Raw genomic sequence first — 20,136 nt, forward strand, 5'->3', positions numbered from 1 at the left:
TTTAAAGAAAAATTATCCCACGTGCGGTTGTAACTGTAGGCCGCCCTTTTGCCTTGAAAACGTTTACGGGTAATATTGAAGAACTTTTTGAACTAAGTACGTAAGTAAATTTTACTGTAAGCGCTCGAAAGATCAAAGTTTAAGTTAATGGATTATACTGTTAATAAACATTTACGCAGTGGTAAGAAGTCCGTCGAAGATGAAGCTCGTATAACAGCATAGGGAAACTTGTGTAAACAGTGTTATTTTGGGATAAGCATGTTCCTTTTAAGGAACTCAACATCTCTCACAATACTCAAAATCACAAACTGTATTTCTGCGTATACTTATACGCAAGAATTTTTCTTTGAAAAGAACTTTCGAGTGAATATTTCTCACCGACACTATTTTTATTTAGGGGTCGTTTATGGGCCTTTCTCTACTAACAGGAAAATCATGGTCCAAGCATTTCTTTTTACTTTGGCTATATTAATGCATAGTTTTATTTATTGAAACACATAATATATAACCTATTCTTTAAGGAGCCAAGCTTAATCAATATTTAGAATCATAATCATTTCATAAATTCGGTCTAAAAGCCACCAAAAAACAGTCCTCTGTTATGTCCTAATTCCGGGTAGAGTATGATTCGGTTCGGTTTTTATTACTTGTATTTAAAAATGTAAAATCTTAAAACCCAATTTGAACATAAAGAATATTGAATGCATGTGAACAAAAAACGATTATAATTTTAGAGAATTTTTTAGTACTAAAAACGAGTGTTCGAATTTTGTCCATACATTTTTGAACAGTCCTCTGTCACAATTTGAATACCGCTCCACAAAAATATTAAACACTATTGTGGTTATATTTCGCGTGAAACGGAACGTTAACAGTGTGAAGTTTGCTCGGTCGCCATGCTAAACAAGTCGCCGCCATTTTGCGCAGTGACAACTCCGCGTCTGTGTGGGAGCCACGTCTCTGTAGTGTTGAGTGAAAATTCCTCTGGTAAGTCTATTTTACTGTGTTTTATGTGTTATAATTATATTAATTTAACAAAAAAATTGCTCTGTGTGATAATTTATAGCTGTTTCTGTGTTATAAAGTAATATTTAAACTGATACGTGATATGACATTTTTTACGTAAAAATAACAGTCCTCTGTGCAACAGTCCTCTGGAAATTTATAACACTGGACTGTTTTATCAACAGCCGCATTTTTTTACAAAATTGTCTATAATTCGAAAAATAAGGGAAAATTATAGTACAATGGTTTCTTGTTTATATGTATTTATATTATAACTATCTATCGACTTAACATATTATATTTTTAATTTTCTAGAAAAATAGGGTTGGGACAACTGTCAATAGACAAGTTTCCAGTTAGTAGAGAAAGGCCCTTATACAAGTATTATGTGACATAGCGAGGGGAGAAGTAGTGATGAGCAAATCAAATCCAAGACCAAGACACTCCTGGAGTTAATTTTGATACGGATCTTGATACCTCTCTTACAGGGGGATCTAAAGATCCTGTGGTTTTGTGCTAGATGATGAATAACTTTCAAAATGTCTTCTTCTTTCAAATTATGAAAGGTCAGTAATAATTTTCGGAACACTCTGTACATACAACCTTTAGAATGTATGCATGCACGTATGTGGGGTAACAAAGACACATGAATGCTCTGTGTCCACATATCTCAGACGACTTGAAAACTTAAAAGAAGTCGCGTGACAGTACAAGTTTATTGCATGTCATAAATTGATTCTCCAACTTTGGCAGTTTTATGGTTTCTTAATGCTTGGCGCGCCGTCTTTATATTTCTCGCCCATAAATTATTACCATTTTATCCGGTAGCCCCTTATTAATGGTCTTTCTGGAGCTGAACTCGATAAATGGAGGAACTTCAACAATTTGTCTCGTTTATTTGTGTACGAAGATAGTGGAACTTGTGGGTGTTGGCTGGACCTTATTTTTAGGACTAACGGATGGCGGCCAAGACGGGTGGCTGTTACGTGAATAGAAAGACTGGGTAAAGGCCAAGTTTCGTGCTCAATAGCCTGATTCGTGCTGGGAAATTTCTACAAAATGTCCATTAATCAGATGAACCTTTATGTAGGTATACTGCCTGGAATGTAATTTTGCTCATATAATTAAAAAAATATCACAGGAGGACCTTCACTATTTGCTGATTGTTTGTAATAGTAAAGTTGTAAAGTGGACGCCAACAAGCTTTATTATTAATACAACGCACAAATACGTGCTAGCCACAACCTGAGTGGATGACAACTATGTCTCGGTGGTCTTTTCTTCCCACCATCTAACTGATACAGTACGCTGTCCCACCGATCTTCACACCTTGATACTAAGGAAGGTGGGACCTCTCTTTGAGGTAGTTGGTCCGTAAAATGTTTTTTTATAATGTTTTTTTTTTGCTCATTTCTGGTTGATCCTAAGAATGAGTCTGGTTAAAATATAATCGATAGTTTTGAAACTCCAAAAAAGAAATCAAAATTTTACATACATGCGTGGTATAAGAAAAATGCCGTTTTTATTTTTCTTATAGATAAACCACTCGAAACATTTTAATAAAGCTCAAATATGTTGTAGAGTTAACGTATAGTAAAAAAAAAAATAATTATCGATCGTTTATTTTCGATAATATCAACGATTAAATATTTACTTTCCTTTGGTATTTAGAGGTGTTTGCGTGATCACAACTAACGAGTCAATCAAAAAACATCAAACAGAGAGGCAACACTCCTGAGCATTTGATTCTCTTCCTTTCTCTATTTTTAGATTCGCAAAAGCACATCACAGGATCGGAATAAACATACGTATGGACTGTATTGCATTCTGTAACGCGAGCTTTTTGTTCTGATTGTAGCCAGCCAACTACTTTAAGCTCTTTTGGGAATCTTGGAAATGGGTGGGTGATACGGCATTGAAGAGAGATATCAGGCGGATGAGATGAAAACAGTAGAATAGTGAAGGACTGAAATTTTGCTGCACAAGAATTTACATACAGAAAAACCGGCTACAGCATATATGTACTGATTTGAAAATATTACCGCACTGTTTGCACTCACATTCGCGCGAAATCTACACTTATTGTAGGAATTAATTAATAACTTACACTAATACTGCAATTAAAACTGGTTAAAGAATGACCCTTTAAACATTAAATTAAACTTAGTTATGTTGTTTAGACCCGTGAACCTACTCTCATCCAGTAAAATCCACCGTCATGCCTAGATGCCAAGGGAAATACAAATTCTGAAGCAGAAGCAGCCAACAAGTACTCTTTCACTCTTTTCCTGTCTTTAGCCTGACTATTCTTCTCTTCCTAGCCACTACCCACTCATCACCCATTTCCATAATTCCTAAAAGGAGGCTGAAGTAGGCCTTTCACCCGACACACACAAGAGTGTAGACCTACTTCAATTATAATAGCTGGCTAGAATGAATACATACAAACATTTTTAGAGAGAGTGCAACCGATCGTTCAACCCTGTTCCAATTTACATTGTCTGACGGAAAGTTCCCATTCGACTATTCTTCTATTCGGGCGGGGATAGTGGACCCCATATGGCCAACAAACGAATAATATTGATAAAGTTCTGCTGAGGTAAACATTGCAACATGAATATTCGGAAGGTTGACCTATATATCATCGACTATAACACGAGTGGCGAGCTTGTTCAAAGATCTTCGATGCTGAATGTGGATTGACGACTGCTCCTGCGCAAGTTGCCGATGGATAGGGGACGGGGCTTGTTCTGGTTCAGTGGCATGCTGGTCCATACCATTCGGGTGTTCTTGAGGATCGGGTTCCATATCCGATTGAGTCTAAAGGACTCCTCCTTCTTGTTGAAATTCTACAGATGTTTTTCGTTCTCGATGGTCTCTCTGACCATCATGCCTGATAGCCGTTGACCGAAATTACAAATATGCAGGTCTTAAACAGTATTTTGTGGTCGCCGTTGTTTAATACGTTTTCAGCCACAGCAGACTTTTCAGAGTGTCTTACCCGGCAGTTTGCTTTGTCTCGTTACCATCGATCCTTTAGCGATTCCTATGTAGGCCTTTCCAAAAGAAAAAGGTATACGGTAGGCTCCTGAAAGAGGGTCCCTTCTGTGCATAGCGGATCTAGTGGTCTGCCAGATCTTCGTAATTTTGAAGATGGTTCTAATGTCGCGTCTCTTCAGGACTTTGTTAATTCGGTCTTTGATCTTTGGAGCATATAGTAGATATATTGTAGTCATTCGCCTCGAAGGCAGAATTTAAGTGTTCGAATTCGGTGTGGAGATTTTTCGGTTCACAGATCCTTCTAACTCGTTCAGTCTAATGTCATCATAATTTTGACCTGGGTGGTAGTTGGATAAGCAATGCAGGCATCTTTTCGTGTGTGCAGGTTTCCTATCATCATCATAGGGTCATCAGTCCTAAGACTGGTTGGACACGTACCTCCACTCTTTCCTAACTAGCTAAACTTCGCACTTCCCTAAAACTAGAACAGTCCCCATCCTTAACTATTTGCGAACAGTAATCTAATCTAGGTCTACCTCTACCCCTCCTAACTCTTGTTTCTGCCTCTAATATGTCTCTGACTAGTTCTTCATACCTGAGAAGATGTTCAACCAACCTTTCTCGTCTTTTTCTTATTCACTTCCATAGAGTTCTCTGTTCTCCTATTCTTTCTAATACCGTGTTTATTCAGGTGTTGGAGGAAGTGGTTTAGCTTTTCCATTCCGTGTACCCACCGGCATAAATATAACTTGCACAAGAGAAGTCGCCAATCCACATCCAACATCAGAGATGGAAGGACTAAGGAAGGACTTACTACTAAGGAATCTCGCCCTTTCTGCTAGCGAAACGTGAGGAAGCAACTCGAAACCGACGAGAGCCTTTGAACTTGAATCAGAATAGCGTCAATTCAATTCTGTATACGATATGTTCGAGAACGCGATTATATCTCCCATTACGGCATGTATCGCAATGTAGATATCAAGATTGAATCAATACACAGTTGTAATACAGCTAGAAAATCTTCACAGCTTCGGGCGTATACTACGTAATTGGTCGTCTTTTACTTTATCCGTTCGCAATATTGGTTTTTATTCGTCTGATGTTTTCTCTCATTTTGTTCTTGAATAGTTACACTATTAGTGTTGTAGAACGTGAATGCTGTGTTCTGCCAATTTAATATGATGTTTGAGCGAGGACGAATACTGAATTTCATAAGGAGCATCATTATTTTAAGTACCAACATTACGCTCATTGAATATTAAAATGTTGAAATGAAAGCATTTTTAGTGAAAATGTAAGAATATTGCATTGTAAGGCAAAGTGTGCACTACATTGGGAATACAAATAGTCCAGGATATCTAGAAAGAAACATATCAAAGGTTATTGCACTTTTACGTTACTCTGACCAAAAATTAGAAGCTATCACATGCTTTAAAGCTGTTCACGACATTTTTTCTAATACTAAAATATGGTTTATGATACCTAATACAACTACAGAAGACTAACATAAATAGTATTAATTAGGTAGGTACTTGATAAAGAATTGGGCCAACATTGGCACTTCAGGTTCAGAGCAGGGCAATGTGTGCGCTTTCACTATATCATCATTGTTATCTGCTCTATAGAAATACTAGTATAGAAATTAACACATTTTATTAAAATTTGCCAAGAAACACTGGCGAATGTATGAACGACGTGTATTTTGTCTGATTCGGTCGGCCCATCGCTGTAGGGGTTACCACTGGTTCATTTTGATTAAAGTAGTGTTTCTTACCATGTTTATCCACAAGGCTCTCTTGGGCGAAGAATTGAGATACCAACCCTCTGCTCTGGTGCGAGTCCGATCCGATCCCTATCAGACTTAATACCGGTTGTTATTTCAATCTGCGTCTTATCGGAGTTCCAGTTCCATACATTCATGGTGATGGGTCAAAACGACAGCGTCTTTCATTTGTCACCTACCGAGATTGATCGTACACGCGTTTTTTCATACATATAAATATATAAATTGTGAAAGCAAAATTAAACACAAGTACCTGCACCACTTCGATAACTATCAAAAGCGAGTGTGATGAAATATGAACGAGGTCACATAGGTGAAGCGTCTATCACACATCCTTATCGACGCACCGGCCTTAATCCAGATCGTTTGTGGCAATCCGCAGCGTTTGTCTCATTATTTTTAATGCCTAACATTAACATTGAACATTTGTATCGTCGGTACAGTTCATGGTTACGCCGATTTAAATAATATTGGCAAAAACAATCACCATCATCATCATAAAATCGTCAGTCCTAAGACTGGTTGGACTCGAACCTCCGATCTTTCCTATTTTGAGCTAATCTTCACATTTCCCTAAGACTAGAACATCCCACATTCTTAACTATTTGTGAGCAGTAATCTAATCTAGATCTATCTCTACTGCTGTTCCTGTTTCTGCATCTGTCTCTGACTAGTTCTTTATGCCTGAGAAGGTGTCCTACTAACCTATCTCGCCTATTTTTTAGTGACTTCCATGTTTTTTGTAACACCTCTTCATTTCTAACCTCTATCCACGGTATTCTCATCATTCGCATGTAACAACACATTTCAGAACGCTTCTAACGTTTTCTTTTCCACCAATAATTATTTGAAAATATCATTTCATTAATCCTGTTCGAAGGTAACTGTAATAATAGTTTCCTACTACAAACGCGATCAAATTAAAAGTCAATTAACTAGAACCGATAACCGAACTAAATCTCCTTGGAAGTGAAGATATGAATATATATCAGGCATGAATAATATTTTTAAAAATGACTCAGCTTTTATAGTACGCTAGCTGAGCCACTGACAGTAAGTTGAAGTCAAAACACAATGAAACGTTGGGAAGTTAAATTTAGTGATTATGTGTGGGTTTAGATCGCACTTATTCCTTCCTCATTCGTCGATTTCATTAGCCAAGGCTCCTGTTATTCGAGAAGTCGAAAGCACTAACGAATTATATTTTAATTAATAGCTGGTGCTACAACCGTCAGCCATTGGCGGAGTTGATTGCACTCTTGCGAAGACATTTAATCCAACTTAACTTCTGCCGAATTACAAGAAGGGTTAAATTCGAGCGAGAATTATTCTTTGAAATTAATCAAGGATTTTATATCAGATACTTAGTAAAGCCAGCAACGAACTAACTCTTGTATACATAGTGGAAATATACACTGCTGTCAAGAAGTATGGAAGCACATTTGTTGTTTGAAATAATATACTATAAATACCCATATTCAACATAGCAAAATAAAATGCTTATTGTACCACTAATAAATATTTTCATGTCCTGGTAATATCTAAAGTGAGGTAATACGCTACAATTTATTTGGTACCAATATAAATTAAGCCCTATCTGGAAATGCTACCTTCAAGTGATCTAATATTAAATCTTTTTGATCAATCAGTGCACTTGTGGTAGGTGTAGCAGTGATACACTATTAAAATAGCCATGAAAGCTTATCACACTTCACTCAAACAAAAAACAAAATGTGTGCTGGGACACGTAGTAGAAGTGAAACTTCAACGGACAAGTGGAAAAACAAAATTTCTACGTCAAGTTTTACGGACAGATTGTTAATATACTTATCCAATTTGAAAACCCGCCCGTAAAACTTCAAGTAAAAATTTTGTTGCGATTCGTTTTTCCACTTTTCCGTTGTCATTTGTTTTTCCACTTGTCGGTTGCATTTGTTTTTCCACTTGTCCGTTGAAGTTCCACTTACACTATGTGTCCCAGCATACATGTTTTCACAGGTTTACTGCAAATTATGATTTTAGACCGCAAATAAAGGCAATGATACCCAGCCACGTGGAGAGCAGAGGTATGAAAACAACAGCTGAGCACAGCGCACGCCGTCGGGACTCTAGCGGACTCTCCACTCTCCGCGCGGCTGCACATTATATCCATCTAATACAGCCGTTGCCCTCTCTCCGTTGCCGCCAACCTTTTTCTCCCTTCGCCGCTGCCGCCTTATTTAACGCTTTTTCGTGACAGAAAAAATCGTAATATTCCGCGTCTATAAAGATGTTTCACTTAAATAATGTTAAGACTGATGACTTAATCCACGTCAAACACTGATTACTTCGACTTTTGCTGGATAATAACCTGTCATTAGGTAACTGTCCATCAACTGGTTACCAAACTGTTATGCAGAAACATAATACAGACAACTAATACTACAACAAAGTCTTTTACACATTCGCTAGACATTTCAGCTACTACATCATATCATAGAACAGCATAAGCAGAAGTACAAATAATACGTACAAAAATGGTCAAATTTAAGTATGAAACAATCTCAACGTCCCATTTTCAGAGAAGTGACGTTGAAGACCGAAAATTACCTTAAAACACTGTAATTTATACTTAGACTTGCCTATGGAATACATCTGAAATCAGAAATACATCTGATGATAAACAAAAAAATTTAGCATTTCTTTAATGGAAGAATTAGAAAATAGTAGGTACCTGACCCTAAGTTTCACGACAATACTGTACATACATGCGTACATATGTATCTACATGTATATATGTTTAATTTGCTTTCAAATTTCACTCGACGAAAGGGAACGTGAAATGTGCCGGCAGCGTCAAAGATTAGATAAAACGACCCCATATACACCGAACTTAATTTTGCTGAATTACCAAGTTACCGATTAACCGAGCCATTAAGTTATCTCTGTTAATTATTTACGGGAGCCGCGCCCGCCTCTCTGTGGATATATGTTCTAAGTAAGTAACAATATGTGAGAGCAAAGTTGGAGGAAGTACGGGCACAAACGACTCAAAATTAGATTTGTTACGGGGGACAAAAGGTTTAAGTTACCCTTTAGTCTTCAACGAAGTTAAGTTTGTAAGTGAAACGGCGTGCCGAGTTAACAAACTCGCGGGTTCATTTATTACCCACCAACCAGCAGCGTTCAAAATTGGAAGAAGACCGTGAAGTAACACAAGCTCAGCAAACGGGGTGAGCACAATTCCAAAGAAATGTTGAGTTGATGTTTGGTTGTAACTTGTGCGCTGGCAATAGGTTAATCGAAAAAAGGTTGCTAAAAGATAACGAAAAGAAAACCTTTTCGCGTTTTAATGTCGAGACTCTGTGTGTTTCGACGTCTTATCTCCTTATAGAAAGTACTACTACAGGTCTTGATAAAGACTAAGATATCGAAATATAAATGTAGAGTCTCAATAAAGACTTTTGGAACATTAACAAGTAAGAGGGTTTACTTTTTAAATAGAGTAAGGTCGGTGAATGTGAAATACCATTTTTTTAAAAATTATAAACAAGTTTATTAAACATACTTCTGTAATTTTTTTATTCACGGTAATATCTGTAGTCAGCTAGCTATTTGTTTTTCCCGTCTAGGCGACGTAGCACATAATCTATACCTTTTAACAGACGAAATAATCAAAGTCAACAAATTCTCAGATTGTTAAAATGGGTAGGTAAAGTGGAATAGTCCTATAAGGTAATGTGGAATAGGATATTACCATGGAATTAACACGCCACCATTTTCAGTAAATAATTTCACCTACAACGAGAAAAATATTTTATTTGGCTAACATTTTACATGATACAAAAAAAGAAGACTAAAAAAAACAGGTAATCATAATATCTACTGGCAGAAATCACAAATATAAACTTCTCTTTCATTTCCTGCACACACTTCATGGCACCAGCCACTACACATTATGCATTGTATCCAAACCTCTCCTCTTGTATCTTCAGAAAATTTACCTGCACAAAAAATACATTCGGCATCTTCATTGGGAGTTAGGGAGGGGAAAATGGAATTGGTTATGTGGAATAGTCCACAATAGCAAACCTATTGATATTCCACAATACCCACTTATAGACACGAAACTATGACCATATAGAAACTTGGATAAAGTTAATTTTATAGGGCTGTAATATCATACCTCACACTCTAAAACACTTATAGTAACTACACGCAGCACCACTATTTTTAAATCGGTCCAAACAAATGCGTAACAGTTAACAGTATCACTACCCTACAAAATGTCAGCCACCTGCGAAATCATTTCTGATTAAACACAACGTCACCTATAACAAACATAGGATTACATAACACATTACTTCGAAATACATTAAGAGTAGTACCTAATACAGCAACTAGAATGTAGATGACACTTCTAGTTTTAGTGCAAAAATGGTATTCCACATTACCTGACCTATTCCACATTCACCGACTTTACTCTACATTGAGGGGCATTCTTTCCCTTTTACTATTCCTTTTATAAATTTGTAAGAGAGAAACATTAATTTGCCGTTACTTTGATGTCAATTGGAAAGGTTTAAAATTCATTTGAAACTTCTTCCGTTTTCAACCATTATTTTTACGTGCTTTTGTTGTAAAACGTTAAATTAAATATGTAATTGTGCGTCGGTCTTTTAGCCGTTTGATGTCGACAAAAATTTAAATTACAAAAATGCTTTGTGCAATCCCATATNGGGGTTCAAAGTTAATAAATATGCCAATTTTTATACATTTCTAGGCATGTAAATATTTATAAAGTCATTCTTAAACAATATTCAAAGGTAAAACTAATGAAAAATACATAAAAATATTGAGAAAGTTATATAAAAAATTATTTATCATCTTTATCAATAGGTTAGGTTATGTTAGGTTAGGTTAGGTTATCGGGTTTTGTTCAAGTGACCACCCTCTTTCGATCCCACACCTCCACCCGCTTGAAAATAATGACAATTGTCAAAATAATCAACTTTCAACCCCCATAACTTTTTATGGGGATGAGACCGCCACGAACTTTTTATGGTACAGTGGTGGGGGAGACCTTTTCATTCCATCCCCCTCCATCATCTAGACCTTTACCAAAAGTCTATGGAGGTTAACTGTAAAACAGAGTGACAGGATGGTAGAATACTCTCTGGGGCATAAAGAGCTATTTAGAAACATTTTAGAAGCATTAACAGAAATAAAGAGAGGTAGAAGGTAAGGAGATTTTTCGGGAACGACTGACTCCGAATAGCAAGGAGTGGAATTAATCAAATCTGTGTGATTATAGTTTTGATGAAGGAGAAATTACAAAAAAATATGATGCTAATATCAATATGAGGTAACGTTTGCTGGTAATTGTAGATATATTTCATAATCTTTGATAAGGACCTTATAAAAATTATTGTTGTTAATCGGCATGACGAACTGATGCGCGTGCATTATTTTGTAATAGGTATATCCAGCACAATAATCAACACCGGATATGAGCAAAAGCTATTTCGGTTTAGGGCTTTAGATTCACCTCACTCATCAATCAAGCGGCGCATACGTACAACCATCGTGCAATATAACAGTAACAAAATCGAAACAGACCATTGCGCTGCTCTATTAAGCTGATCGTCATCCTATCACATTCAGTTAGTTATTCTATGTTTTGATAAAGATTAAAGCGGAATTCTGGCGTCCAATGAATCTCGACTGTTGCTATACACATAGCAGCGTGACCCCCTTATTACTTGTGCGACTTGTGTCTCTAGTTGCATAATACCAGCGAACTGGAATCCAGTGCTGCAGTCAGTTCATTCTATGGCAATTAGGGAGTTAATTATTTCTGAACTAGCAGTGATCGGATACCAAATTCCATACAAATGGGATTACTATTCGCTACAGTGCCGATAGAGGACCGACGGAAGTAATACAACAGGCCATAACGCAAGCGACAACATCAAAGCGATTTAAATACGCTACTGATAACGGACGTCGAAACCTGTGATCTTTTTATTGCGTTTCTGTGTCGACACATTTTAATCACGATGTCGATATACTATTAAAATGTCCTATGCAAAATATCTGCCGCCGCTGAATTGTTAATCGCTGGATCAACGTAATAATTGAACTGGGGTAGAAAATGAAATGACATGTGTACTTTCGAAATTAAGATAAAATAGTTCACTATCTATGCAATAATTTTAATTATTCAACGTAGATCATTGCAAAACAGTTTGAGAACTATTGGACCATAAGAGGTATGAAATAAATAATTGGAATAACCATTTGCTGATAAAGTTACAGACCTATCGGTAAATGTCTAGATGATGGGGGTGGGTGGGATCGAAAGATGAGGTCTCCCCCACCACTGTACCATAAAAAGTTCGTAGCGGTCCCACCCCCATAAAAAGTTATGGGGGTTAGATGGGGGTAGGTGTAGGGGGGGTCGAAAGAGGGTACGGTGGATCGAAAGAGGGTGATCACCTGAGTAAAACCCCATAAAAAATTTGCTTCGATCTCACCCCCATAAAAAGTTTTGGGGGTTGAAAGTTGATTATTTNTTTAAAGCTGTTCACGACATTTTTTCTAATACTAAAATATGGTTTATGATACCTAATACAACTACAGAAGACTAACATAAATAGTATTAATTAGGTAGGTACTTGATAAAGAATTGGGCCAACATTGGCACTTCAGGTTCAGAGCAGGGCAATGTGTGCGCTTTCACTATATCATCATTGTTATCTGCTCTATAGAAATACTAGTATAGAAATTAACACATTTTATTAAAATTTGCCAAGAAACACTGGCGAATGTATGAACGACGTGTATTTTGTCTGATTCGGTCGGCCCATCGCTGTAGGGGTTACCACTGGTTCATTTTGATTAAAGTAGTGTTTCTTACCATGTTTATCCACAAGGCTCTCTTGGGCGAAGAATTGAGATACCAACCCTCTGCTCTGGTGCGAGTCCGATCCGATCCCTATCAGACTTAATACCGGTTGTTATTTCAATCTGCGTCTTATCGGAGTTCCAGTTCCATACATTCATGGTGATGGGTCAAAACGACAGCGTCTTTCATTTGTCACCTACCGAGATTGATCGTACACGCGTTTTTTCATACATATAAATATATAAATTGTGAAAGCAAAATTAAACACAAGTACCTGCACCACTTCGATAACTATCAAAAGCGAGTGTGATGAAATATGAACGAGGTCACATAGGTGAAGCGTCTATCACACATCCTTATCGACGCACCGGCCTTAATCCAGATCGTTTGTGGCAATCCGCAGCGTTTGTCTCATTATTTTTAATGCCTAACATTAACATTGAACATTTGTATCGTCGGTACAGTTCATGGTTACGCCGATTTAAATAATATTGGCAAAAACAATCACCATCATCATCATAAAATCGTCAGTCCTAAGACTGGTTGGACTCGAACCTCCGATCTTTCCTATTTTGAGCTAATCTTCACATTTCCCTAAGACTAGAACATCCCACATTCTTAACTATTTGTGAGCAGTAATCTAATCTAGATCTATCTCTACTGCTGTTCCTGTTTCTGCATCTGTCTCTGACTAGTTCTTTATGCCTGAGAAGGTGTCCTACTAACCTATCTCGCCTATTTTTTAGTGACTTCCATGTTTTTTGTAACACCTCTTCATTTCTAACCTCTATCCACGGTATTCTCATCATTCGCATGTAACAACACATTTCAGAACGCTTCTAACGTTTTCTTTTCCACCAATAATTATTTGAAAATATCATTTCATTAATCCTGTTCGAAGGTAACTGTAATAATAGTTTCCTACTACAAACGCGATCAAATTAAAAGTCAATTAACTAGAACCGATAACCGAACTAAATCTCCTTGGAAGTGAAGATATGAATATATATCAGGCATGAATAATATTTTTAAAAATGACTCAGCTTTTATAGTACGCTAGCTGAGCCACTGACAGTAAGTTGAAGTCAAAACACAATGAAACGTTGGGAAGTTAAATTTAGTGATTATGTGTGGGTTTAGATCGCACTTATTCCTTCCTCATTCGTCGATTTCATTAGCCAAGGCTCCTGTTATTCGAGAAGTCGAAAGCACTAACGAATTATATTTTAATTAATAGCTGGTGCTACAACCGTCAGCCATTGGCGGAGTTGATTGCACTCTTGCGAAGACATTTAATCCAACTTAACTTCTGCCGAATTACAAGAAGGGTTAAATTCGAGCGAGAATTATTCTTTGAAATTAATCAAGGATTTTATATCAGATACTTAGTAAAGCCAGCAACGAACTAACTCTTGTATACATAGTGGAAATATACACTGCTGTCAAGAAGTATGGAAGCACATTTGTTGTTTGAAATAATATACTATAAATACCCATATTCAACATAGCAAAATAAAATGCTTATTGTACCACTAATAAATATTTTCATGTCCTGGTAATATCTAAAGTGAGGTAATACGCTACAATTTATTTGGTACCAATATAAATTAAGCCCTATCTGGAAATGCTACCTTCAAGTGATCTAATATTAAATCTTTTTGATCAATCAGTGCACTTGTGGTAGGTGTAGCAGTGATACACTATTAAAATAGCCATGAAAGCTTATCACACTTCACTCAAACAAAAAACAAAATGTGTGCTGGGACACGTAGTAGAAGTGAAACTTCAACGGACAAGTGGAAAAACAAAATTTCTACGTCAAGTTTTACGGACAGATTGTTAATATACTTATCCAATTTGAAAACCCGCCCGTAAAACTTCAAGTAAAAATTTTGTTGCGATTCGTTTTTCCACTTTTCCGTTGTCATTTGTTTTTCCACTTGTCGGTTGCATTTGTTTTTCCACTTGTCCGTTGAAGTTCCACTTACACTATGTGTCCCAGCATACATGTTTTCACAGGTTTACTGCAAATTATGATTTTAGACCGCAAATAAAGGCAATGATACCCAGCCACGTGGAGAGCAGAGGTATGAAAACAACAGCTGAGCACAGCGCACGCCGTCGGGACTCTAGCGGACTCTCCACTCTCCGCGCGGCTGCACATTATATCCATCTAATACAGCCGTTGCCCTCTCTCCGTTGCCGCCAACCTTTTTCTCCCTTCGCCGCTGCCGCCTTATTTAACGCTTTTTCGTGACAGAAAAAATCGTAATATTCCGCGTCTATAAAGATGTTTCACTTAAATAATGTTAAGACTGATGACTTAATCCACGTCAAACACTGATTACTTCGACTTTTGCTGGATAATAACCTGTCATTAGGTAACTGTCCATCAACTGGTTACCAAACTGTTATGCAGAAACATAATACAGACAACTAATACTACAACAAAGTCTTTTACACATTCGCTAGACATTTCAGCTACTACATCATATCATAGAACAGCATAAGCAGAAGTACAAATAATACGTACAAAAATGGTCAAATTTAAGTATGAAACAATCTCAACGTCCCATTTTCAGAGAAGTGACGTTGAAGACCGAAAATTACCTTAAAACACTGTAATTTATACTTAGACTTGCCTATGGAATACATCTGAAATCAGAAATACATCTGATGATAAACAAAAAAATTTAGCATTTCTTTAATGGAAGAATTAGAAAATAGTAGGTACCTGACCCTAAGTTTCACGACAATACTGTACATACATGCGTACATATGTATCTACATGTATATATGTTTAATTTGCTTTCAAATTTCACTCGACGAAAGGGAACGTGAAATGTGCCGGCAGCGTCAAAGATTAGATAAAACGACCCCATATACACCGAACTTAATTTTGCTGAATTACCAAGTTACCGATTAACCGAGCCATTAAGTTATCTCTGTTAATTATTTACGGGAGCCGCGCCCGCCTCTCTGTGGATATATGTTCTAAGTAAGTAACAATATGTGAGAGCAAAGTTGGAGGAAGTACGGGCACAAACGACTCAAAATTAGATTTGTTACGGGGGACAAAAGGTTTAAGTTACCCTTTAGTCTTCAACGAAGTTAAGTTTGTAAGTGAAACGGCGTGCCGAGTTAACAAACTCGCGGGTTCATTTATTACCCACCAACCAGCAGCGTTCAAAATTGGAAGAAGACCGTGAAGTAACACAAGCTCAGCAAACGGGGTGAGCACAATTCCAAAGAAATGTTGAGTTGATGTTTGGTTGTAACTTGTGCGCTGGCAATAGGTTAATCGAAAAAAGGTTGCTAAAAGATAACGAAAAGAAAACCTTTTCGCGTTTTAATGTCGAGACTCTGTGTGTTTCGACGTCTTATCTCCTTATAGAAAGTACTACTACAGGTCTTGATAAAGACTAAGATATCGAAATATAAATGTAGAGTCTCAATAAAGACTTTTGGAACATTAACAAGTAAGAGGGTTTACTTTTTAAATAGAGTAAGGTCGGTGAATGTGAAATACCATTTTTTTAAAAATTATAAACAAGTTTATTAAACATACTTCTGTAATTTTTTTATTCACGGTAATATCTGTAGTCAGCTAGCTATTTGTTTTTCCCGTCTAGGCGACGTAGCACATAATCTATACCTTTTAACAGACGAAATAATCAAAGTCAACAAATTCTCAGATTGTTAAAATGGGTAGGTAAAGTGGAATAGTCTTATAAGGTAATGTGGAATAGGATATTACCATGGAATTAACACGCCACCATTTTCAGTAAATAATTTCACCTACAACGAGAAAAATATTTTATTTGACTAACATTTTACATGATACAAAAAAAGAAGACTGAAAAAAAGGCAATCATAATATCTACTGGCAGAAATCACAAATATAAACTTCTCTTTCATTTCCTGCACACAGCCACTACACATTATGCATTGTATCCAAACCTCTCCTCTTGTATCTTCAGAAAATTTACCTGCACAAAAAATACATTCGACATCTTTATTGGGGAAAATGGAATTGATTATGTGGAATAGTCCACAATAGCAAACCTATTGATATTCCACAATAACCACTTATAGACTCGAAACTATGACCATATAGAAACTTGGATAAAGTTAATTTTATAGGGCTGTAATATCATACCTCACACTCTAAAACAATTATAGTAACTACACGAAGCACCAATATTTTTAAATCGGTCCAAACAAATGCGTAACAGTTAGCAGTATCACTACCCTACAAAATGTCAGCCACCTACGAAATCATTTCTGATTAAACACAACGTCACCTATAACAAACATAGGATTACATAACACATTACTTCGAAATACATTAAGAGTAGTACCTAATACAGCAACTAGAATGCAAATGACACTTCTAGTTTTAGTGCAAAAATGGTATTCCACATTACCTGACCTATTCCACATTCACCGACTTTACTCTATTAACAAATGTTTGATAATATTAGGCCCACTGTGCACTAGTGACTTTTGTCACGATGACTGTTTCGTTACTCTGGTCCACTGGTCAATTCTATTGTTCGTTATTGAGGTACGCGCACTAGATACTGTGACTGTTGAATGACTTTTTTCTTGGTGTCCGGCAACATGCTCACGTCGAAACTGTCACTCCGTCTGTACGTGTAAATTCTTGTGTGCACATTGGTGACAAAATGTCACTTCTCCTTTTGATCATCGAATGTACACTTGTCTATGGTACATTTGCTTAAAAATGGCATCGATGTCAAATTCCAAGTAAGACGTGATTACATGAAGATTTAGCAATCTATCTCTCCACAGTGGATGAACCCAATTGTACTTTTTGCTATTCCTTGTGACAAGTGCACAGACAACTGACACCTCGAGATCCATCTTGCCGAATGACGAAACTGCGTGACTGTAGCTCTATGTCGTGGCAACAAGAAACCATTCGTAATGTGACAGTGACAATAAATTTATTGTTACCATGACAAAAGTCGTTAGTGCGCGCTGGGCTTTACATTCGCTACTTCGTTTATAGTTATTCCTAAATGTGTATGAGTCTTGAAGGTGTACAGGTGGAGAATATAAGGTGAGAGCTACAGAAAAGAATGAGTTTGGGAAATGGTATTATGAGAGGATGAATATATCGTAAATAAAAAAAGTGTGGTAAAGGTCTAGATGATGTCCCCCACCCCGAAGGGGGAGGATCGAAGAGGAGATCTCCCCCACCACTGTACTATAAAAAGTTCGTGGCGGTCTCACTCCCATAAAAAGTTATGGGGGTTCAAAGTTAATAAATATGCCAATTTTTATACATTTCTAGGCATGTAAATATTTATATAGTTATTCTTAAACAATATTTAAAGGTAAAACTAATGAAAAATATATAAAAATATTGAGAATATTATATAAAACAGTGACCACCCTCTTTCGATCCCCCACNGCATAGTAAAGACGTTGGTTAGAGGTGGTTCATAGCTGATACTTCCATCGTTGGTGGTATGTTGCAGTTTCTCCAGATGGTTCGAAAGCTGAGGCAATCGCGTTTTCATAAATTCTCTAAAGACAACCATGTCGACCGAAAGTCCTCGTAGACTATCAGCAAAATAAGATTCAGGAAGAACACCTTCTATTAAAAATATCATTATTTTCAAGGCATCAGATTCACATCCTTCGGTCACTTGTAGAATAAGAGCAGCTAGCATGTTAAATCCCTGACAGTAACCTGGAATTAAAAAAAAAATCTCATAACGTTCAGACAAACGCTCATGCAATATACCCGAAAACGCATGAATCTAACGACAAATGACAAAGTTGATTGAATTTAATGGAAGCCCTATTGTCTTTGGTCACAGTCAGGATGTTCCTTAATCGCGTTATTGAAATTGTAAAACAATACTAGTGCAAGCAGCTTTGGCAATGTTTAACTTCTATAAGTTAATTATTTTATTTTATTTTATTTCGAAACATAACGGACTATACGTCAATTATACAGTTAAATTTGAATCGCATCAACAATGTAGCTCACAATTAATTCGTTACAAAGCATTGAACAATCTGTGATACCGTTCATCAATTTATATAAAAATTTCAAGTCACAAGAGACTCTATTGTTAAAATGCATACTTTTGATTTTGCTTTTGTAGTTATTTGATTTAAAGATAAATAACTCAATATTAACGATTAATAATTTAAAAATAAATTAACCAAGGATCATGTTATAAAAAGTGCTATAACCAAAATTAAAACCACATTTAAAAACCTAACGAACTATTAGGAACCACAGTTGTTCAGATCCAGTGAAATTATATGACCTTCAAGACGTAGGTGTTGCTGGGAATTAGTTAAAGGAACCATCAAATGCTAGAACTCGGAAGTACTATTGGGCTTCGAAAAAGATCGGGTACCAGAGGTACTGGTGTAATAATAATCGCCGAATACAACAGGTACCAATTTGTTAATTAACACTTAGAGAAAAGTGCCCTTAATATGCAGATAGGATTTCCCAAAATTTTATAACATTTTCCGGTAGTATTATTTAAGAAATAAATAGAAATTTTGTTGATAATTCAATGAATTGTTTTAAGAGAAAAAGTGTACTTATTTTGATGATAATTCCAAACGAAAAGATATTTGATTTATATTCAGTTTCCTTTTACTTACCAACATGTTTGTTCCACCTGGCATAAGCCAGAAGCACCTTCTTCAAGATTGCTTGTTTTTCCTGGCCGTTTTCTCCACAAAATAAACTGCATCCTGTCCTATGTAAATCCTTGACGATTTGAACGTCAAGTTCTGTGTCAGCAGGATTCGCCCATTCGCTGAAACATTCCGCCTCGACTTTATTCCAGTTTACGTTTCGCGACGACAAATACTTTTCCGATAAGTTTATCCACAATTTTTTACGGAATTCGGCGGGAATGCCTTCCGGAAGTTGCACAACCATTTTCATAGCAGTTTTCCATTGGGAAAAGCCCGATTCTCCATGCGCCGGATCGATAGAAAATCGCAAGTTCGATTTTTCATGAGCATCTGAAACAAACATAAACATCCTTACAAGACCCATCGTGCAGTAAAATAGGTACGTGACACAAAGTTGGTTCTGTAGTCTCTTTTAAATACTTTTGGTATGCATTTACTTGCTTGCTTTCGATACCTGGGAAGTCAGACAAAAAGAAATCACGGTAAAGGTTTAGATGATGGCCCCCACCCCCTAAGGGGGTAGTAGTGGGTGGGATCGAAAGAGGAGGTCTCCCCCACCACTATACCATAAAAAGTTCGTGGCGGTCTCACCCCCATAAAAATTTATGGGGGTTAGATGATGGCCCCCGCCCCGAAGGAGATGGGTGTAGGCGGGATCGAAAGAGGGTGGTCACCTGAGTAAAACCCCATAAAATTTTTGCGGCGGTCTCACCCCCATAAAAAGTTATGGGGGTTGAAATTTGATTATTTTGACAATTTTCAT

At 36.8% G+C, this 20,136-nt stretch overlaps 1 protein-coding gene across 1 annotated transcript; it reads right to left on the minus strand.

Moving 5' to 3' along the window:
- Positions 1-3,677: 3,677 nt before the first annotated feature.
- Positions 3,678-19,744, minus strand: LOC112906719 (TBC1 domain family member 30-like). Its single transcript, XM_025981433.1, has 3 exons — positions 19,335-19,744; positions 18,096-18,396; positions 3,678-3,825 (listed from the first exon to the last, which is right to left on the minus strand). The coding sequence occupies exons 1-3, from the start codon at positions 19,735-19,737 to the stop codon at positions 3,678-3,680; spliced, it is 852 nt and encodes a 283-aa protein (XP_025837218.1). The 5' UTR covers positions 19,738-19,744.
- Positions 19,745-20,136: the final 392 nt, after the last annotated feature.

The sequence above is a fragment of the Agrilus planipennis genome, unplaced genomic scaffold (assembly GCF_000699045.2).
Source record: "Agrilus planipennis isolate EAB-ADULT unplaced genomic scaffold, Apla_2.0 scaffold60, whole genome shotgun sequence".
NCBI lineage: Eukaryota > Metazoa > Arthropoda > Insecta > Coleoptera > Buprestidae > Agrilus > Agrilus planipennis.